This window comes from Cyanistes caeruleus, unplaced genomic scaffold, assembly GCF_971803275.1.
Source record: "Cyanistes caeruleus unplaced genomic scaffold, bCyaCae1.hap1.1 HAP1_SCAFFOLD_243, whole genome shotgun sequence".
NCBI classification, from domain to species: domain Eukaryota; kingdom Metazoa; phylum Chordata; class Aves; order Passeriformes; family Paridae; genus Cyanistes; species Cyanistes caeruleus.
This window is the reverse complement of record NW_028256024.1, coordinates 62,587-85,313: the sequence shown is the minus strand read 5'-3', so window position 1 is coordinate 85,313 and position 22,727 is coordinate 62,587. Positions and strand designations below refer to the sequence as shown.

Below are 22,727 nucleotides of genomic sequence, written 5' to 3'. Positions count from 1 at the left end.
GTTCCCATTCCCGGTGTTGTTCCCGACATTCCGGCTGTTATTCCCAGTTTCTACCTCGGCCCATTCCTGCTGTATCCCCTCCCCCGTTCCCAGTGTTATTCCCATTGTTATTCCGGCTGTTGTTCCCATTCCCATTCCCGGTGTCATTCCCATTCCCATTCCCAGTGTTGTTCCCAGTGTTATTCCCATTCCCGGTGTTATTCCCGGTGTTGTTCCCGACATTCCGGCTGTTGTTCCCAGTTTTTACCTCAGCCCGTTCCCGCTGCAGCCCCTCCCCCATTCCCGGTGTTATTCCCAGTGTTATTCCCGGTGTTGTTCCCGGTGTTGTTCCCGTTCCCATTCCCGGTGTCATTCCCAACATTCCGGCTGTTGTTCCTGTTACTCCTGTTACTCCCGTTGTTGTTCCCGGTGTTGTTATTCCCAGTTTTCACCTCAAACCCTTCCCGTTGTAGCCCCTCCCCCATTCCCAGGGCTATTCCCGTTGTTATTCCCGGTGTTCTTTCCAGTGTTATTCCCATTGTTGTTATTCCGGCTGTTGTTCCGGCTGTTCCGGTTGTTCCCTCAGCCCGTTCCCGCTGTATCCCCTCCCCCATTCCCATTGTTATTCCCGGTATTCCCACTGTTATTCCCACTGTTATTTCCGGTATTTTCCGGCTGTTGTTCCGGCTGTTCCAGGTGTTACCTCGGCCCGTTCCCACTGCATCCCCTCCCCCATTCCCATTGTTATTCCCATTGTTATTCCCGGTATTTTCCGGCTGTTGTTCCCATTGTTCCCTCAGCCCATTCCCGCTGTAGCCCCTCCCCCATTCCCATTCCCAGTGTAATTCCCGGTGTTGTTATTCCGGCTGTTGTTATTCCGGCTGTTGTTATTCCCGGTGTTGTTCCCTCAGCCCGTTCCTGCTGTAGCCCCTCCCCCATTCCCAATATTCCCATTGTTATTCCTGGTGTTGTTATTCTGACTGTTGTTCGGGCTGTTGTTCCCTCAGCCCGTTCCCGCTGTAGCCCCTCCCCCATTCCCATTCCCATTGTTATTCCCAGTGTTATTCCCAGTGTTGTTCCGGTTGTTGCCTCAGCCCATTCCTGCTGTTATTCCTGTTCCCATTCCCATTCCCATTCCCATTGTTATTCCCGCTGTTATTCCCATTGTTATTCCCAGTGTGGTTGTTCCCGGTGTTGTTCCCTCAGCCCGTTCCCGCTGTAGCCCCTCCCCCATTCCCGATATTCCCATTCCCATTCCCATTGTTATTCCGGCTGTTGTTATTCCCATTCCCATCCCCCATTCCCATTGTTATTCCGGCTGTTGTTGGTCCCATTCCCATCCCCCATTCCCATTGTTGTTCCGACTGTTGTTATTCCCGGTGTTGTTCCCTCAGCCCGTTCCCGCTGTAGCCCCTTCCCCATTCCCATTCCCATTGTTATTCCCGGTGTTGTTATTCCGGCTGTTATTCTGACTGTTGTTATTCCCGCTGTTGTTATTCCCGGTGTTGTTCCGGCTGTAGTTACCTCAGCCCGTTCCCGCTGTATCCCCTCCCCCATTCCCATTCCTGGTGTTATTCCCGGTGTTATTCCCATTGTTATTCCCGCTGTTATTCCCATTATTATTCCGGCTGTTGTTATTCCCGGTGTTGTTACCTCAGCCCGTTCCCGCTGTAGCCCCTCCCCCATTCCCACTGTTATTCCCATTGTTATTCCCGGTGTTATTCCCATTGTTATTCCCGGTATTTTCCGGCTGTTGTTACCTCAATCCGTTCCCGCTGTATCCCCTCCCCCATTCCCGATATTCCCATTGTTATTCCCGCTGTTGTTATTCCCGCTGTTGTTATTCCCGGCTGTTGTTCCCTCAGCCCATTCCCGCTGTATCCCCTCCCCCATTCCCATTGTTTTTCCCACTGTTATTCCCGCTGTTATTCCCATTGTTATTCCCAGTGTGGTTGTTCCCGGTGTTGTTCCCTCAGCCCGTTCCCGCTGTAGCCCCTCCCCCATTCCCGATATTCCCATTCCCATTCCCGCTGTTATTCCCATTCCCATTGTTATTCCGGCTGTTGTTCCGGCTGTTGTTTTTCCGGCTGTAGTTACCTCAGCCCGTTCCCGCTGTAGCCCCTCCCCCATTCCCGTTCCCATTCCCATTTCCGGTGTTATTCCGGCTGTTGTTATTCCGGCTGTTGTTATTCCGGCTGTTGTTATTCCCGGTGTTGTTACCTCAGCCCGTTCCCGCTGTAGCCCCTCCCCCATTCCCAATATTCCCATTCCCATTCCCGGCTGTTGTTATTCCGGCTGTTGTTATTCCGGCTGTTGTTATTCCGGCTGTTGTTATTCCCATTGTTCCCTCAGCCCGTTCCCGCTGTAGCCCCTCCCCCATTCCCATTCCTGGTGTTATTCCCGGTGTTGTTGTTCCCGGTGTTGTTATTCCGGCTGTAGTTACCTCAGCCCGTTCCCGCTGTAGCCCCTCCCCCATTCCCAATATTCCCATTCCCATTCCCGGCTGTTGTTATTCCGGCTGTTGTTATTCCGACTGTTGTTGTTCCCGGTGTTACCTCAGCCCGTTCCCGCTGTAGCCGTGGTCGTGCTGTGCCGGCAGCGCCCGGAGCCGAGCGGCCGCAGCGGCCTCGGAGAGACCCAGCTTGGGCAGGGGCGGCCTGCGGGACCAGGACAGACCAGTACGGACCGGTTCGGACCGGTTCGGACCAGTATAAACCAGTACGGACCGGTACGGACCGGTACGGACCAGTATGGACCGGTATAAACCGGTTCCGACCAGTACGGACCGGTTCGGACCAGTACGGACCGGTATCAACCAGGATAAACCAGTGTGGACCAGTACGGACCAGTTCAGACCAGTATAAACCAGTATGGACCAGTATGAACCAGTATGGACCAGTACAAACCAGTATGGACCAGTATAAACCGGTATAGACCGGTATAAACCAGTATGGACCGGTATAAACCAGGACAAACCAGTATGGACCAGTACGGACCAGTATGGACCAGTATGGACCAGTACGGACCAGTATGGACCAGTATGGACCAGTATAGACCAGTATGGACTGGTACGGACCGGTATAAACCAGTATGGACCAGTATGGACCAGTATAAACCAGTACAGACCAGTACAGACCGGTATGGACCAGTACGGACCGGTATAGACCAGTATGGACCAGTTCTGACCAGTATGGACCGGTATAAACAACCATAAACCAGTATAAACCAGTAAGAACCAGCACCAAACCACTGCCAGTCCCCTCCCAGTCCCTCCCAGTCCATCCCAGTCCATCCCAGTTCAATCCCAGTCCATCCCAGTCCATCCCAGTTCAATCCCAGTCCCCTCCCAGTCCATCCCAGTCCATCCCAGTCCATCCCAGTCCATCCCAGTCCCTCCCAGTTCAATCCCAGTCCATCCCAGTTCATCCCAGTCCATCCCAGTCCCTCCCAGTCCATCCCAGTCCATCCCAGTCCCTCCCAGTCCCTCCCAGTTCAATCCCAGTCCCTCCCAGTCCATCCCAGTCCATCCCAGTCCATCCCAGTCCATCCCAGTTCATCCCAGTCCATCCCAGTCCCTCCCAGTCCATCCCAGTCCATCCCAGTCCCTCCCAGTCCCTCCCAGTTCAATCCCAGTCCCTCCCAGTCCATCCCAGTCCATCCCAGTCCCTCCCAGTCCCTCCCAGTCCAATCCCAGTCCATCCCAGTTCCATCCCAGTATAAACCAGTATGTCCCAGTATAATGTCCCAGTCCCTCCCAGTCCATCCCAGTCCATCCCAGTCCATCCCAGTCCCTCCCAGTCCATCCCAGTCCCTCCCAGTCCCTCCCAGTCCCTCCCAGTCCCTCCCAGTCCCTCCCAGTCCCCCCGGTCCCCCCGGTCCCCCCGGTCCCGCTCACCCCTCGCACCGTTCCGGTCTCCGTTTCTCGCCGGGCGCCGGAGGCCGGGGGGGAGCCCTGAGGGGGGGGGGGGGAGGGGCAAGGGGGGGGTTCAGGAGCGATCCCGCCCCTCCCCCACCCCCTCAAACCCCCCCCAAAAACCCCAAAATCCCCCAAATTCACCCCAAAATCCCCCCCCAAATCCCCCCCCTCACCCCCCGGGGCCGCCTCGCGCCGGCTCCATCCGGGCACTTCCGGGAAGGGGCGGGACCACAACTCCCGGCGTGCAACGCGCGGCAGGAACTTACGTCATCAGCGCCGCGACGCTTCCTTTCACACCGCGGTTCGCTTCCGGTGACGTCATCAGCGCCGCGCCGCCGCCTCCGCCGCTCCTCCGGTTTCCCGTTGTTGGCGGCGGCTCCCGGTGTCGGCGGCGATGACGTCAGGGCGCGGCGGCGGTGACGTCACGGCGGGCGGGGTGCGGCGCGCGCGGCAGCTGCTGCACGTGACGGTGCTGGCGCAGAGCGCGGCCCCGTGCGGGCGGTTCCTGGCGGCCGCCAACGACTGCGGCGAGATCGCGATATTCGGGTGAGGGGGGAGGGGCCTGTCGCGATATATGGGCAAGGGAGGAGCGGGAGGAGGGGCCTGTCGCGATATATGGGCAAGGGAGGGGCGGGAGGAGGGGCCTGTCGCGATATATGGGCGGGGGAGGGGCGGGAGGGAGGGGCCTGTCGCGATATATGGGCGGGGGAGGGGCGGGAGGGAGGGGCCTGTCGCGATATATGGGCGGGGGAGGGGCGGGAGGGAGGGGCCTGTCGCGATATATTGGCGGGGGAGGGGCGGGAGGGAGGGGCCTGTCGCGATATATGGGCGGGGGAGGGGCGGGAGGGAGGGGCCTGTCGCGATATATGGGGGAACGGCGGGAAAAGTGAGGGGGGAAAAGGGCGGGAAAATTGAGGGGAAAAGAGCGGGAAAACTGAGAGAAAGAGCGGGAAAAATTGAGCGAAAAGGGCGGGAAAATTGAGGAGAAATGGCGGGAAAAGTGAGGGGGGGGAAAAGGCGGGAAAACTGAGGGGGGAAAGGTGGGGGTGAAAGGGCGGGAAAAACTGCAGAGGAAACCGGGAGAAAGGGCGGGAAAATCCGGAGAAAAGGCGGGAAAACTGAGGGAGAAATGGCGGGAAAACTGAGGGATGAATGGTGGGAAAATCTGGAGAAAGGGCGGGAAAACTGAGGGCAAAAAGGCGGGAAAACTGAGGGGGGAAAAGGGCGGGAAAACTGAAGGGGAAAAGGCGGGAAAACTGAGGGCGGGGGAAAAGGCGGGAAAATCCGAAGAAAGGGCGGGAAAAGTGAGAGCGAAAAGGCGGGAAAAGTGGGGGGGGGGGAAAGGCGGGAATTGCACCGGAATCGTTAATTTGAGATTGTTAATTGGGGATAATTAATTAACCGGCATCATTAATTTGGCGCTATTAATTAACAGGCGGTTGTTAATTTGGAGTCATTAACCAAGGGTGGTTAATTGCGGGGCGTTAATTAACGGGGGTGGTTAATTGGGGACAATTAATTAACGGCAGTTGTTAATTGCACGACATTAATTGCCCAGGGGTGGTTAATTGGGGTCATTAATTAACGGGGGTGGTTAATTTGGGTCATTAATTAACGGGGGTTGTTAATTGTGGGTAATTAATTAACCCGGGCTCATTAATTTGGACTAATTAATTAACTAAAGGTCGTTAATTTGGGGTCATTAATTTCCTGGATGTGCTTAATTACGGGTAATTAATTCAGCGAGGATGATTAATTGGACACTCATTAATTGTGGGTAATTAATTAGCCGGGGTGGTTAATTGTGGGTCATTAATTAACGGGGGTGGCTAATTTGGTGTCATTAATTAACGGGGGTTGTTAATTGGGGATCATTAATTAACAAGGGTGGTTAATTGTGTGTAATTAATTACCGAGGGTGGTTAATCTTGGGTCATTAATTAACGAGGTGGTTAATTGGTGGTTAATTAATTACTGAGGTCATTAATTGGTGGTTAATTAATCACTGAGGTGGTTAATTGGTCATTAATTGGTGGTTAGTTTATTAATGAGGCGGTTAATTGGTGGTTAATTAATTAAGGAGGCCATTAATTGATGGTTAATTAATTAAGGAGGCCATTAATTGGTGGTTAATTAATTCCCGAGGTGGTTAATTAATTAATGAGGTGGTTAATTGGTGGTTAATTAATGAGGCGGTTAATTGTTGGTTAATTAATTAACGAGGCGGTTAATTGGTGGTTAATTAATTAATGAGGCGTTTAATTGGATGTTAATCAATTACTTAGGCGGTTAATTGGTGGATAATTAGTTACTGAGGTGGTTAATTAATTACTGAGGTGGTTAAGTGGCTGTTAATCAATTACTGAGGCAGTTAATTGGATGTTAATCAATTACCGAGGCGGTTAATTGGTGTTTAATTAATTAATGAGGCAGTTAATTGGTGGTTAATTAATTACTGAGGCGGCTAATTGGATGTTAATTAATTACTGAGGCGGTTAATTGGATGTTAATCAATTACTGAGGCGGTTAATTGGTGTTTAATTAATTAATGAGGCAGTTAATTGATGGATAATTAATTAACGAGGCGGTTAATTGTTGGATAATTAATTACCGAGGCGGTTAATTGGATGTTAATTAATTACCGAGGCGGTTAATTGGATGTTAATTAATTACCGAGGCGGTTAATTGGTTCGGGTTCGGGTTCGGGTTCGGGTTCGGGTGGTTAATTAATTAATTAATCAATTGGATGTTAATTAATGAATTGCCGCAGGCTCTCGGCCGCTCTCAGCGCTGAGGCCAAGGAGGAAAATCGGAGAGCGGTGAACGTGCTCAGGGGTGAGACTGGGACGGGGACTGGGACAAACTGGGACAAACTGGGATGGACTGGTTTATACTGGGAGGGACTGGGGTGAGACTGGGATGGACTGGGATGGACTGGGATGGAACTGGGATTGAACTGGGACAGGTTTGGGGGGGACTGGGAGGGACTGGAAAGGGTTAAAGGGGGACTGGGAGGGACTGGGAGGGACTGGGATGGACTGGGATGGGGACTGGGATGGACTGGGATAAACTGGTTTATACTGGGAGGGACTGGGATGGACTGGGATTGAACTGGGATTGAACTGGGATGGACTGGGATTGAACTGGGATTGAACTGGGATTGAACTGGGATGGACTGGGATTGAACTGGGATGGACTGGGATGGACTGGGATGGACTGGGATTGAACTGGGATTGAACTGGAATGGGAACTGGGATGGACTGGGAGGGACTGGGAGGGACTGGGAGGGACTGGGGGTAAAAAACCCGGTGGTTTTGGGGTGAAAAATGGAGATTTTGGGGTCAGAAATGGGGATTAAAGGGTTAAAAATGGAACTGGGAGGGACTGGGATGGACTGGGATAGACTGGTTTATACTGGGAGGGACTGGGATGGACTGGGATAAACTGGGAGGGACTGGGAGGGACTGGGAGGGGACTGGGAGGGACTGGGATGGACTGGGATGGACTGGGAGGGACTGGTTTATACTGGGATGGACTGGGAGGGACTGGTTTATACTGGGATGGACTGGGAGGGACTGGTTTATACTGGGATGGACTGGGAGGAACTGGTTTATACTGGTTTAAACTGGTCCGAACTGGTCCGAACTGGTCCATACTGGTCCATACCGGTTTAAACTGGTCCATACTGGTCCATACCGGTTTAAACTGGTCCGAACTGGTCCATACCGGTCCATACTGGTTTATACCGGTCTATACTGGTTTAAACTGGTTTAAACTGGTCCGAACTGGTCCGAACCGGTTTAAACTGGTTTAAACTGGTCCGAACTGGTCCGAACTGGTTTGTACTGGTCGGTGCTGGTCCATACTGGTTTAAACTGGTTTAAACTGGTCCGAACTGGTCCATACCGGTTTAAACTGGTCTGAACTGGTCCATACTGGTCCATACTGGTTTAAACTGGTCCGAACTGGTCCATACCGGTTTATACTGGTCCATACTGGTTTAAACTGGTTTAAACTGGTTTAAACTGGTCCGAACTGGTCCATACTGGTTTAAACTGGTTTAAACTGGTCCGAACTGGTCTGAACTGGTCCATACTGGTTTATACTGGTTTAAACTGGTCGGAACTGGTCGGAACTGGTCCGGACTGGTCGGAACTGGTCGGAACTGGTCCATACCGGTTTAAACTGGTCGGAACTGGTCCGGACTGGTCGGAACTGGTCGGAACTGGTCTGAACTGGTTTAAACTGGTTTAAACTGGTCGGAACTGGTCGGAACTGGTCCGAACTGGTCCGAACTGGTCCGAACTGGTTTAAACTGGTCCATACTGGTTTAAACTGGTCGGAACTGGTCGGAACTGGTCGGAACTGGTCGGAACTGGTCGGAACTGGTCGGAACTGGTCTGAACTGGTTTAAACTGGTTTAAACTGGTTTAAACTGGTCGGAACTGGTCGGAACTGGTCGGAACTGGTCTGAACTGGTCCATACTGGTTTAAACTGGTCCATACTGGTTTGTACTGGTGGGTGGCGGTCCCGCAGCGCACTCGGGCCCCGTTTACTCGCTGGCCTCGACCGAGCGGCTCCTCCTGAGCGGCGCCGACGGAGAAATCCGGGCCTGGGGCTGGGCCGAGCTGGGCCGCAAGGTAATTAACGCTAATTAACGCTAATTAATGGCGATTAATAATGATTAATAATCGTTAATAGTAATTAATAATGATTAAATCCGAACTGTCCTGAAATTAAACCAAAATTAACCCAAAAATGTCCCCAAATTCCCCCCAAAATTACCTCAGAGTTAGTAATTAACCCTAATTAATGCTAATTAATGGTGATTAATGGTAATTAATAAAAATTAATAATAATTAATAATGATTAAATCTAAACTGTCCTGAAATCAAACCAAAATTAACCCCAAAATCAACTCAAATCGCCCCAAAATTACCTCAGAGTTAGTAGTAATTAACCCTAATTAACGCTAATTAACGCTAATTAATGCTGATTAATAATGATTAATAAAAGTTAATAATAATTAATAATCATTAAATCTAAATTATCCTGAAATTAAACCAAAATTAACCCAAAAATGTCCCCAAATTGCCCCCAAAATTACCTCAGAGTTAGTAGAAATTAACCCTAATTAACCCTAATTAACGCTAATTAATGGTGATTAATGGTAATTAATAATCGTTAATAGTAATTAATAATTGAATCCAAGCTATCCTGAAATTAAACCAAAATTAACCCAAAGATCATCAAAAATCTCCTCAAATTACCCCAAAATTACCTCAGAGTTAGTAGTAATTAACCCTAATTAATGCTAATTAATACTAATTAATAATAATTAATAATAATTAATAATAATTGAATCCAAACTATCCTGAAATCAAACCAAAATTAACCCTAAAATCCCCTCAAATTGCCCCAAAATTACCTCAGAGTTAGTAGTAATTAACCCTAATTAACGCTAATTAATGCTAATTAATAATTATTAATAATAATTAATAATGATTAAATCTAAACTATCCTGAAATTAAACCAAAATTAACCCCAAAATCAACTCAAATCGCCCCAAAATTACCTCAGAGTTAGTAATTAACCCTAATTAGTGCTAATTAATGCTAATTAATAATGATTAATAAAAGTTAATAATAATTAATAATGATTAAATCTAAACTATCCTGAAATTAAACCAAAGTTAACCCAAAGATCATCAAAAATCTCCTCAAATCGCCCCAAAATTACCTCAGAGTTAGTAATTAACCCTAATTAGCGCTAATTAATGCTAATTAATAATTATTATTAATAATTAATAATTATTAATAATGATTAAATCCAAACTATCCTGAAATTAAACCAAAATTAACCCAAAACTGTCCCCAAATTCCCCCCAAAATTACCTCAGAGTTAGTAATTAATGCTAATTAACGCTAATTAATACTAATTAATAATGATTAATAAAAGTTAATAATAATTAATAATGATTAAATCTAAACTATCCTGAAATTAAACCAAAATTAACCCAAAAATCTCCTCAAATTACCCCAAAATTATCTCAGAGTTAGTAATTAATCCTAATTAGTGCTAATTAATGCTGATTAATAATTATTAATAGTAATTAATAATGACTAAATCCAAACTATCCTGAAATTAAACCAAAGTTAACCCAAAAATAATCAAAAATCTCCTCAAATCGCCCCAAAATTACCTCAAAGTTACTAGTAATTAACCCTAATTAACGCTAATTAATGCTAATTAATAATTAATAATAACAATAGTAATTAATGATAATTGAATCCAAACTATCCTGAAATTAAACCAACATTAACCCCAAAATCAACTCAAATCGCCCCAAAATTACCTCAGAGTTAGTAGAAATTAACCCTAATTAACGCTAATTAATAATTATTAATATATATATAATACAATAAATATATATAATAATAATATATTATATATATTATATATATAATATATATATTATAATATATATATTATATTATTATTGTATTATTATATATATTATATAATATATATATTATAATAATATAATAATAAATATAATAATATAATAATAATAATATAATAAATTAATAATTATTAATAACAATAATAATTAATAATAATTGAATCCGAACTATCCTGAAATTAAACCAAAATTAACCCAAAAATCTCCTCAAATTAGTTAATAGAAATTAACCCTAATTAATGATGATTAATGGTAATTAATGATGATTAATGGTAATTAATAATTGTTAATAGTAATTGATGATAATTGAATCCGAACTATCCTGAAATTAAACCAAAATTAACTCAAAAATCTCCTCAAATTGCCCCAAAATTACCTCAGAGTTAGTAATTAACCCTAATTAGCGCTAATTAATGCTAATTAATAATGATAAATAATAATTAATAATAATTAATAATGATTAAATCTAAACTGTCCTGAAATCAAACCAAAATTAACCCAAAAATCATCAAAAATCTCCTTAAATCGCCCCAAGATTACCTCAGAGTTAGTAATTAACCCTAATTAGTGCTAATTAATGCTGATTAATAATGATTAATAATCGTTAATAGTAATTAATAATGATTAAATCTAAATTATCCTGAAATTAAACCAAAATTAACCCCAAAATCAACTCAAATCGCCCCAAAATTATCTCAGAGTTAGTAATTAATCCTAATTAGCGCTAATTAATACTAATTAATAATGATTAATAAAAGTTAATAATAATTAATAATGACTAAATCCGAACTGTCCTGAAATTAAACCAAAATTAACCCAAAATCCCCCAAATTCCCCCCAAAATTCCCCCCAAAATTCCCCAAAATTTCCCAAAATTCCCAAAAATTCCCCAAAAATTCCCCAAAATTCCCCAAATTCCTCCCAAAATTTCCCCCAAAATTCCCAAAAATTCCCAAAATTCCCCAAATTCCCCCCAAAAATTCCCAAAATTCCCCAAATTCCCCCCAAAATTCCCAAAATTCCCCCCAAAAATTCCCAAAATTCCCCAAATTCCCCAAAATTCCCCATATTACCCCCAAAATTCCACAAAAATTCCCCAAAATTCCCCAAATTCCCCCCAAAATCCCTAAAAAATTCCCCAAATTCCCAAAAATTCCCCAAAAATCCCCAAATTCCCAAAATTCCCCCCAAAATTCCCCAAATTCCCCCCAAAAATTCCCCAAAATTCCCCAAATTCCCAAAATTCCCCAAATTCCCCCCAAAATTCCTCAAAATCCCCCCAAAAATTCCCAAAATCCCAAAAAAATTCCCAAAATCCCCAAAAATTCCCAAAAAATTCCCAAAATTCTGCCCAAAAATCCCAAAAAAATTCCCCAAAATTCCCAAAATTCCCCAAAATTCCCCCCAAAAATTCCCAAAATTCCCCAAATTCCCCCCAAAATCCCCCAAAATTCCCAAAATTCCCCCCAAAAATTCCCAAAATTCCACAAATTCCCCCCAAAATTCCCAAAATTCCCCCCAAAAATCCCCAAATTTCCCCAAATTCCCCCCAAAATTCCCCAAAATTCCCCCCAAAATTCCCTCCAAAATTCCACAAATTCCCCCAAAATTCCCCAAATTTCCCAAAATCCCCCCAAAATTCCCAAAAAATTCCCAAATTTCCCAAAATCTCCCAAAAAATCCAAAAAATCTCCCAAAAATCCCCAAAAAATTCCCCAAAATTCCACAAAAATTCCCCAAAATTCCCCAAAATTCCCCAAAATTCCCCAATATCCCCCAAAACTTCCCAAAATTCCCTAAATTCACCCCAAAAATTCCCAAAATTTTCCAAAAAAATCCCCCAAAAATCCGCAAAATCCAAAAAAATTCCACAAAAATTCCCCAAATTCCCCCCAAAATTCCCCAAAATTCCCAAAATTCCCCAAATTCCCCCCAAAAATTCCCCAAAATTCCCCAAATTCCCAAAATTCCCCAAAATTCCCCAAAATTCCCCCCAAAATTCCCAAAATTCCCCCCAAAATCGACAAAATCCCAAAAAAAATCCCCAAATTCCCCAAAAATTCCCCAAAATTTCCCAAAATTCCCCAAATTCCCCCCAAAATTCCCCAAAAATTCACCCAAGATTCCCCAAATTCCCCCCAAAATTCCCAAAATCCCCAAAAATTCCCAAAAAATTCCCAAAATTCTGCCCAAAAATCCCAAAAAAAATCCCAAAATTCCCGAAATTCCCCCCAAAAAATCCCCAAAAAATTCCCAAATTCCACAAAAATTCCCCAAAATTCCCCAAATTCCCCCCAAAATTCCCCAAAATTCCCCAAATTCCCAAATTTCCCCAAATTCCCCCCAAAATTCCCCAAAATTCCCCAAAATTCCCAAAATCCCCAAAAATTCCCAAAAAATTCCCAAAATTCTGCCCAAAAATCCCAAAAAAATTCCCCAAAATTCCCAAAATTCCCCCAAAAATTCCCGAAATTCCCCCAAAAATCCCAAAAAAATCCCAAATTTCCCAAAATCTCCCAAAAATCCCAAAAAAATTCCCCAAAATTCCACAAAAATTCCCAAAAATTCCCAAATTCCCCCCAAAATTTCCCAAAATTCCCCAAAATTCCCCAAAATTTCCCAAAATTCCCCAAAATTCCCCAAAATTTCCCCAAATTCCCCAAATTTCACCCAATTTTCCGTCCCCTCCCCCCAGGGCTGTCGGGAGCTCTGGACCCGCCGCCCCCCCTGCAGGTAAATCCCAAATTTCGGGGTTTTTGGGGAATTTTGGGGGGATTTGGGGGAATTTGGGGATTTCTGGGAATTTGGGGGGAATTTTGGGATTTTTGGGGAATTTCTTGGGATTTTGGGGGAATTTTTGGGAATTTTTTGGGATTTTTTGGGGAAATTTTGGGGATTTTTTGGGAATTTTGGGGGGGATTTTTGGGAATTTTGGGGGAATTTTTGGGAAATTTTTGGGAATTTGGGGGGATTTTTTTTTGATTTTTGGGGAATTTTGGGGATTTTTGGGGAATTTTTTGTGATTTTTTTGGGATTTTTGGGGGAATTTTAGGGATTTTTTTGGGATTTTTTGGGATTTTTTTTGGAATTTTGGGGGGGATTTTGGGGCATTCTGGGAATTTTGGGGGAATTTTGGGGATTTTGGGGATTTTTGGGGAATTTTTGGGAATTTTTTTGGGAATTTTTTTGGGAATTTTTGGGGATTTTTTGGGATTTTTGGGGATTTTTGGGAATTTTTTGGGGAATTTTTTTGGGAAATTTTGGGGATTTTTTTGGGATTTTTGGAGGAATTTTGGGGATTTTTGGGATTTTTTGGGGATTTTTTGGGGATTTTTTTTGGAATTTTGGGGGGATTTTGGGATTTCTGGGAATTTTGGGGGAATTTTGGGATTTTTTGGGATTTTTTGGGAATTTTTTGGGGATTTTTTTGGGATTATTTTGAGATTTTTGAGGGAATTTTTGGGGATTTTTGGGGATTTTTTTGGGAATTTCTTGGGATTTTTTGGGGAATTTTGGGAATTTTTTGGGATTTTTTGGGGAAATTTTGGGGATTTTTTGTGGGAATTTTGGGGGGATTTTTGGGGAATTTTGGGGAATTTTTGGGAATTTTTTTGGATTTTTGGGGGAATTTTTGGGGAATTTTTTTGGGAATCTTTTGGGATTTTGGGGGATTTTTGGGGGGAGTTTTTTGGGGATTTTTTGTGGAATTTTGGGGGGATTTTTTGGGATTTTTTGGGATTTTTTTGGGATTTTTTTTTGATTTTTGGGAATTTTTGGGGAATTTTGGGGATTTTTTTTTTTAATTTTGGGGGAAATTTTTGGGGAATTTTGGGGGAATTTTGGGGGAATTTTTTTTGGAATTTTTGGGGAATTTTTGGGAACTTTTTTTTAATTTTGGGGGAATTTTGGGGTTTTTTTGGAATTTTTGGGGGAATTTTTGGAAATTTTTTGGGATTTTTTGGGGATTTTTGGGGGATTTTTGGGGAATTTTTTGGGAAATTTTTGGGGATTTTTTTTTGATTTTTAGGGAATTTTGGGGATTTTTGGGATTTTTTTGGGATTTTTTGGGGATTTTTTTTGGAATTTTGGGGGGATTTTGGGGCATTCTGGGAATTTTGGGGGAATTTTGGGATTTTTGGGGATTTTTGGGAATTTTTTGGGGAATTTTTTTGGGAATTTTTTGGGTTTTTTTGGGAATTTTTGGGGATTTTTGGGGATTTTTTTGGGGAATTTTGGGGGAATTTTTTGGGAAATTTTTGGGAATTTTTGGGGGATTTTTTTTTGATTTTTGGGGGATTTTTTTTTGATTTTTGGGGAATTTTGGGGATTTTTGGGGTTTTTTGGGGGATTTTGGGGGGAATTTTGGGGATTTTTTGGGGAATTTTTTGGGATTTTGGGGGAATTTTTGGGGAATTTTTGGAAGGATTTTTTGGGGAATTTTTTTGGGAAATTTTGGGGATTTTTTTGGGATTTTTTGGGATTCTTGGGGGAATTTTTGGGGGAATTTTTGGGAATTTTTTTGGGATTTTTTGGGAATTTTTGGAAGGATTTTTTGGGGAATTTTTTTGGGAAATTTTGGGAATCTTTGGGGGAAATTTTTAGAATTTTGGGGGATTTTTTTGGGAAATTTTGGGGATTTTTGAGGGAATTTTTTGGGGATTTTGGGGAATTTTTGGGGAATTTTGGGGGTTTTTTTGGGGAAGTTTTGGGGAATTTTTGGGAATTTTTGGGGGAATTTTTGGGGGGAGTTTTGGGATTTTTGGGGGGGTTTGGGGCATTTTTTCCGATCTTTTGGAATTTTTCTTTGGTTTTTTGGGAATTTTTGAGGGGTTTTTGAGGTTTTTGGGATTTTTTGGGGTTTTTGGGGGTTTTTTGGGAATTTCTGGGGGTTTGGGGGATTTTTTTTGGGTTTTGGGGTTTTTTTTTTTAAATATTTGGGGGATTCGGGGGAGTTTTTTGCGGGGGATTTTTTAAGGAATTTTTTGGGGGGGTTTTGGTGTTTTTTTGGGAATTTTTTTGGGTTTTTTTGGGAATTTGGGGTTTTTTTGGGAATTTTTTGGGGTTTTGTGGGGTTTTTTTGGGGACTTTTAATTTTTTAGGGTTTTTTGGGGGGATTTTTTTGGGGTTTTTTGGGGTTTTTGGGGTCCCCCCAAACTCTGGGTCCCCTGGGGGGTTCTGGGGGGATTTTGGGGGGGTCTGGGGGGATTTGGGGACCCCCAAATTCTGCCCCTCCCCCCCCCCCCCAGGAGCAGCCTGGACGTGCCGGAGATCAACGGGCTGGAAGTGAACCAGAGGGTGAGGCTGGGACCCCAAAATCCCCCAAAATCACCCCAAAATCCACCCCAAAATCCCCCAAAATCACCCCAAAATCCACCCTAAAATCCACCAAAAATCACCCCAAAATCATCCCAAAATCACCCCAAAATCTGCCCCAAAATCCAGCAAAATCACCCCAAAATGCACCAAAATCACCCCAAAATCATCCTCAAAATCCTCCAAATTCACCCCAAAATCCTCCCCAAAATCCACCCAAAATCCACCAAATTCACCCCAAATTTGCCACGAAACTCATCCCAAAATCACCCCAAAATCCACCAAAATCCACCCCAAAATCACCCAAAATCACCCCAAAATCCACCCCAAAATCTGCCACAAAACTCATCCCAAAATCCACCAAAATCACCCCAAAATCTGCCCCAAAATCCCCCAAAATCACCCCAAAATCACCCCAAAATCCGCCCCAAAATCTGCCACAAAACTCATCCCAAAATCACCCCAAAATCACCCCAAAATCAACCTCAAAATCCTCGAAAATCACCCCAAAATCCGCCCCAAAATCCCCCAAAATCCACCTCAAAATCCACCAAAATCACCCCAAAATCCACCCCAAAATCCACCAAATCCACCCCAAAATCACCCCAAAATCATCCCAAAAATCACCCCAAAATCACCCCAAAATCCACCCCAAAATCCCCCAAAATCCACCTCAGAATCCACCAAAATCCCCCAAAATCTGCCCCAAAATCCACCCTAAAATCCAGCAAAAATCACCCCAAAATCTCCCCCAAAATCCACCAAAATCACCTCAAAATCCCCCAAAATCACCCCAAAATCTGCCCCAAAATCACCCCAAAATCTGCCCCAAAATCCACCAAAAATCGCCCCAAAATCCACCCCAAAATCTGCCCCAAAATCTGCCAGAAAATCTCTCAAAAATCCTCCAAATTCACCCCAAAATCCGCCCCAAAATCCACCAAAATCTGCCCCAAAATCCGCCCCAAAATCACCCCAAAATGACCCCAAAATCACCCCAAAAATCACCCCAAAATCCACCAAAATCACCCCAAAATCTGCCCCAAAATCCACCCCAAAATCCACCAAAATCTGCCCCAAAATCATCCCAAAATCACCCCAAAATCCACCCTAAAATCCAGCAAAAATCACCCCAAAATCCCCCAAAATAACCCCCAAAATCCAGCAAAATCACCCCAAAATCTGCCCCAAAATCACCCCAAAATCCACCAAAATCACCCCAAAATCACCCCAAATCACCCCAAAATCTGCCCCAAAATCCGCCCCAAAATCTGCCACAAAACTCATCCCAAAATCTGCCCCAAAATCACCCCAAAATTCACCCAAATTCACCCCAAAATCGACCCCAAATTCACCCCAAAATCACCCCAAAATCCGCCCCAAAATCCCCCAAAAATCACCCCAAAATCCACCCCAAAATCTGCCCCAAAATCCACCAAAATCACCCCAAAATTCCCAAAAATTCACCCCAAAATTCCCCAAAATTCACCCAAAAATTCCCAAAAAATCCCCCCAAAATTCCCAAAAATTCACCCCAAAATTCCCAAAAATTCACCTCAAAATTCCCCAAAATCCCCCAAAATTTTGGGATCTTTCCCCATTTTTGGCATTTTCCCGGATTTTTGGGACCCCAAATTCCCGGATTTTTGGGATTTTTCCCAATTTTTGGGATTTTTCCCAATTTTTGGGGAATTTTTCCCAATCTTTGGGATTTTTCCCAATTTTTGGGATTTTTCCCAATTTTGGGGAATTTTTCCCGAATTTTTGGGACCCCAAATCCCAAATTTTGGGGCCAATTCCGGGATTTTTGGGCCATTCCAGGATCACTGGGCGGTTTGGGATCCCGAATTCCCGGATTTTTGGGGATAATTCCTGGATTTTGGGGCCAATTCCCAGATTTTGGGGCCAATTCCCAGATTTTGGGGCCAATTCTCGGATTTTTGGCCATTCCAGGATCTCTGGGCAGTTTGGGGATTTTTGGGATCCCGAATTCCCGGATTTTTTGGGATAATTCCCGGATTTTTTGGGATAATTCCCGGATTTTTTGGGAGAATTCCCGGATTTCTGGGACAATTCCCGGATTTTTGGGGCCAATTCCCAGATTTTTGGGGATTTTTCCTGATTTTTGGGGCCAATTCCCAGATTTTTTGGGATAATTCCCGGATTTTTGGGGATAATTCCCGGATTTTGGGGACAATTCCCGGATTTTTGGCCATTCCAGGATCTCTGGGCGGTTTGGGGATTTTTTGGGATAATTCCCGGATTTTTTGGGATCCCAAATTCCCGGATTTCTGGGGACAATTCCCGGATTTTTGGGGACAATTCCCGGATTTTTGGTCATTCCAGGATCTCTGTGTGGTTTGGGATCCCAAATTCCCGGATTTTTGGGGCCAATTCCCGGATTTTTGGGGATTTTTCCTGATTTTTGAGGATAATTCCCGGATTTTTTGGGATAATTCCCGGGATTTTGGGGACAATTCCCGGATTTTTGGGCCATACCAGGATCTCTGGGTGCTTTGGGATCCCAAATTCCCGGATTTTTTGGGATAATTCCCGGATTTTTGGGGCCAATTCCCGTTTTTTTGGGCCATTCCAGGATCTCTGGGCGCTTTGGGGATTTTTGGGATGAGAATTCCCGGATTTTTTGGGATAATTCCCGTTTTTTTGGGATCACTCCAGGATCTCTGGGCACTTTGGGGATTTTTGGGATCCTGAATTCCCGGATTTTGGGGCCAATTCCCGGATTTTTGGGCCATTCCAGGATCACTGGGCGGTTTGGGATCCCAAATTCCCGGATTTTTGGGATAATTCCCGGATTTTTGGGATAATTCCCGGATTTTTGGGGACAATTCCCAGATTTTTGGGGACAATTCCCGGATTTTGGGGCAATTCCCGGATTTTTGGGATAATTCCCGTTTTTTTGGGCCATTCCAGGATCACTGGGCGGTTTGGGATCCCAAATTCCCGGATTTTTGGGATAATTCCCGGATTTTTGGGGATTTTTCCTGGATTTTTGGGATTTTTCCTGATTTTTGAGGATAATTCCCAGATTTTGGGGATAATTCCGGGATTTTTGGGCCATTCCAGGATCTCTGGGCGCTTTGGGGATTTTTGGGATAATTCCCAGATTTTTTGGGATAATTCCCGTTTTTTTGGGCCATTCCAGGATCACTGGGCGCTTTGGGACCCCGAATTCCCGGATTTTTGGGGATTTTTCCTGATTTTTGGGGATAATTCCCGGATTTTTGGGGACAATTCCGGGATTTTTGGGATAATTCCGGGATTTTTTGGGATAATTCCCGGATTTTTTGGGATAATTCCCGTTTTTTTGGGATCATTCCGGGATTTTTGAGATAATTCCCGTTTTTTTGGGATCATTCCAGGATCACTGGGCGCTTTGGGGATTTTTGGGATCCCAAATTCCCGGATTTTTGGGATAATTCCGGGATTTTTGGGATAATTCCGGGATTTTTTGGGATAATTCCCGTTTTTTTGGGATCATTCCAGGATCACTGGGCGCTTTGGGATCCCAAATTCCCGGATTTTTTGGGATAATTCCCGGATTTTGGGGATAATTCCAGGTTTTTTTGGGATCATTCCAGGATCACTGGGCGGTTTGGGATCCCGAATTCCCAGATTTTTGGGATAATTCCAGGATTTTTTGGGATAATTCCCGTTTTTTTGGGATCATTCCAGGATCACTGGGCGGTTTGGGACCCCAAATTCCCGGATTTTGGGGATAATTCCCGTTTTTTTGGGATAATTCCCGTTTTTTTGGGATCATTCCAGGATCACTGGGCGCTTTGGGCTCCTGAATTCCCGGATTTTTTGGGATAATTCCCGTTTTTTTGGGATCATTCCAGGATCACTGGGCGGTTCTGGCCGGCGGCGACGGCGCCGTTCGGGTTCTGGACCTGGAGAGCGGCGCCTTCACCGTGAGGAAATCCCGGAATTCCCGGAATTCCTGGAATTCCCAGGGAATTCTTTGGGAATTCCCGGAATTCTGGGAATGATTGGGCAATTCTGGGAATTATCTGGGAATTTTTGGGGGAATTTGGGGATTTTTTGGGGAATTTTTTGGGAATTCTTTGGGAATTTTTTGGGAATTTTTTGGGAATTCTTTGGGAATTTTTTGGGAATTATTTGGGAATTTTTTGGGAATTATTTGGGAATTTTTTGGGAATTCTTGGGGAATTATTGGGGAATTATTTCGGGAATTTTGGGAATTCTTTGGGAATTATTTTGGGAATTCTTTGGGAATTATTCTGGGAATTATCTGGGAATTATTTTGGGAATTTTGGGGAATTATTGGGGGATTTTTTGGGAATTATTTGGAAGTTCTTTGGGAATTATTTGGGAATTTTTTGGGAATTTTTTGGGAATTATTTGGGAATTCTTTGGGAATTATTTGGGAATTTTTTGGGAATTCTTTGGGAATTTTTTGGGAATTCTTGGGGAATTCTTGGGGAATTATTGGGGAATTATTTAGGGAATTTTGGGAATTCTTTGGGAATTCTTTGGGAGTTATTCAGGAATTCTTTGGGAATTATTTTGGGAATTATGGGAATTATTCAGGAATTATTTTGGGAATTCTCTGGGAATTATTCTGGGAATTATCTGGGAATTATGTTGGGAATTTTGGGGAATTATTGGGGGATTTTTTGGGAATTATTTGGAAATTCTTTGGGAATTATTTTGGGAATTTTGGGAATTCTTTGGGAATTATTTTGGGAATTTTTTGGGAATTATTTGGAAATTTTTTGGGAATTATTTGGGAATTATTTGGGAATTGTTTTGGGAATTTTGGGAATTCTTTGGGAATTATTCAGGAATTTTTTGGGAATTATTTTGGGAATTATTTGTGAATTATTCGGGAATTATTTGGGAATTATTTGGGAATTTTTTGGGAATTTTTTGGGAATTATTTTGGGAATTATTCAGGAATTATTCAGGAATTATTTGGGAATTCTTTCGGAATTATTTTGGGAATTTTTTGGGAATTATTTGGGAATTATTTTGGAATTATTTGGGAATTATTTTGGAATTATTTTGGAATTATCTGGGAATTATTTTGGGAATTTTTGGGAATTATTGGGGAATTTTTGGGGAATTCTTTGGGAATTATCTGGGAATTATTTTGGGAATTATTTGGGAATTTTGGGGAATTATTGGGGGATTTTTTTGGAATTATTTGGAAATTCTTTGGGAATTATTTGGGAATTTTTTGGGAATTTTTTGGGAATTCTTTGGGAATTATTTGGGAATTATTTTGGGAATTTTGGGAATTATTTGGGAATTCTTTGGGAGTTATTCAGGAATTCTTTGGGAATTATTTTGGAATTATCTGGGAATTATTTTGGGAATTTTTTGGGAATTTTTGGGAATTATTTTGGAATTTTTTGGGAATTTTTTCAGGGAATTATTTGGGAATTGTTTTGGGAATTTTGGGAATTATCTGGGAATTGTTTGGGAATTCTTTGGGAATTTTTTGGGAATTCTGGGAATTATTTGGGAATTTATTCAGGAATTATTTTGGGAATTATTTCGGGAATTTTGGGAATTCTTTGGGAATTTTTGGGGGATTTTTTGGGAATTATTTGGGAATTATTTAGGAATTATTTGGGAATTTTTTGGGAATTTTTTGGGAATTCTTGGGGAATTCTTGGGGAATTATTGGGGAATTATTTCGGGAATTTTGGGAATTCTTTGGGAATTATTTTGGGAATTCTTTGGGAATTATTCTGGGAATTATCTGGGAATTATTTTGGGAATTTTGGGGAATTATTGGGGGATTTTTTGGGAATTATTTGGAAGTTCTTTGGGAATTATTTGGGAATTATTTGGGAATTTTTTGGGAATTTTTTGGGAATTATTTGGGAATTCTTTGGGAATTCTTTGGGAATTTATTCAGGAATTATTTTGGGAATTTTTGGAGAATTTTTGGGGATTTTTGGAGAATTTTTGGGGAATTTTTGGAGAATTTTTGGGGATTTTTGGGGGTGTTTTGGGGGAATTTTTGGGGATTTTTTGGGAATTATTTTGGGAATTCTTTGGGAATTATTCGGGAATTATTTGGGAATTTTCTGGGAATTTTGGGAATTCTTTGGGAATTATTCTGGAATTATTTGGGAATTTATTCAGGAATTATTCTGGGAATTCTTTGGGAATTTTTGGGGAATTTTTGGAGAATTTTTGGGGATTTTGGGAGTTTTTTGGGGATTATTTTGGGAATTATTTGGGAATTATTTGGGAATTTTGGGAATTATTTGGGAATTATTTTGGGAATTTTGGGAATTATTCAGGAATTCTTTGGGAATTCTTTGGGAATTCTTTGGGAATTATTTGGGAGTTATTTGGGAATTATTTGGGAATTTTTTGGGAATTCTTTGGGAATTATTTTAGGAATTTTGGGAATTTTTTGGGAATTATCTGGGAATTATTTGGGAATTATTTTGGGAATTCTTTGGGAATTTTTGGGGAATTTTGGGAATTTTTTGGGAATTCTTTGGGAATTTTGGGAATTCTTTGGGAATTATTCTGGAATTATTTGGGAATTTGTTTGGGAATTATTTTGGGAATTCTCTGGGATTTTTTTGGGAATTTTTGGGAATTTTTTGGGAATTTTTGGGAATTTTGGGAATTCTTTGGGAATTATTCTGGAATTCTTTGGGAATTCTTTGGGAATTCTTTGGGAATTTATTCAGGAATTATTTTGGGAATTATTTGGGAATTCTTTGGGAATTTTTGGGGATTTTTTGGGAAATTTTTTTGGGAAATTTTTAAGGATTTTTTGGGATTTTTTTGGGATATTTTGGGAATTATTTGGGATTTTTGGGGGGGAATTTTTGGGAATTTTTGGGATGTTTTGGGGGGATTTTTGGGGGGGAATTTTTGGGGAATTTTGGGGGGATTTTTGGGAATTCTTTGGGAATTATTTTGGGAATTCTTTGGGAATTTGGGATTCTGGGATTCAGAATTTGGGGGTTGGGAATTCGGGGAATTCTTTGGGAATTCATTGGGTGTTTTGGGTTGTTTTTGGGTGATTTTGGGTGATT

The 22,727-nt window shown here is 42.6% G+C and overlaps 1 protein-coding gene across 1 annotated transcript in view; it reads left to right on the top strand.

Annotated features, from left to right (window-relative positions):
• Nucleotides 1-4,215: 4,215 nt before the first annotated feature.
• The window catches only part of LOC147645520 (THO complex subunit 6-like), a 31,718-nt gene continuing 13,206 nt past the window's right edge, over nt 4,216-22,727 (top strand). Inside the window, exons 1-6 of the mRNA XM_086874533.1 lie at nt 4,216-4,441; nt 6,666-6,730; nt 8,433-8,536; nt 13,055-13,092; nt 15,606-15,654; nt 19,536-19,607. Coding sequence (XP_086730659.1) covers nt 4,290-4,441; nt 6,666-6,730; nt 8,433-8,536; nt 13,055-13,092; nt 15,606-15,654; nt 19,536-19,607 — 480 coding nt within the window. The 5' untranslated portion in view covers nt 4,216-4,289. The remainder of the gene's footprint in view (nt 4,442-6,665; nt 6,731-8,432; nt 8,537-13,054; nt 13,093-15,605; nt 15,655-19,535; nt 19,608-22,727) is intronic.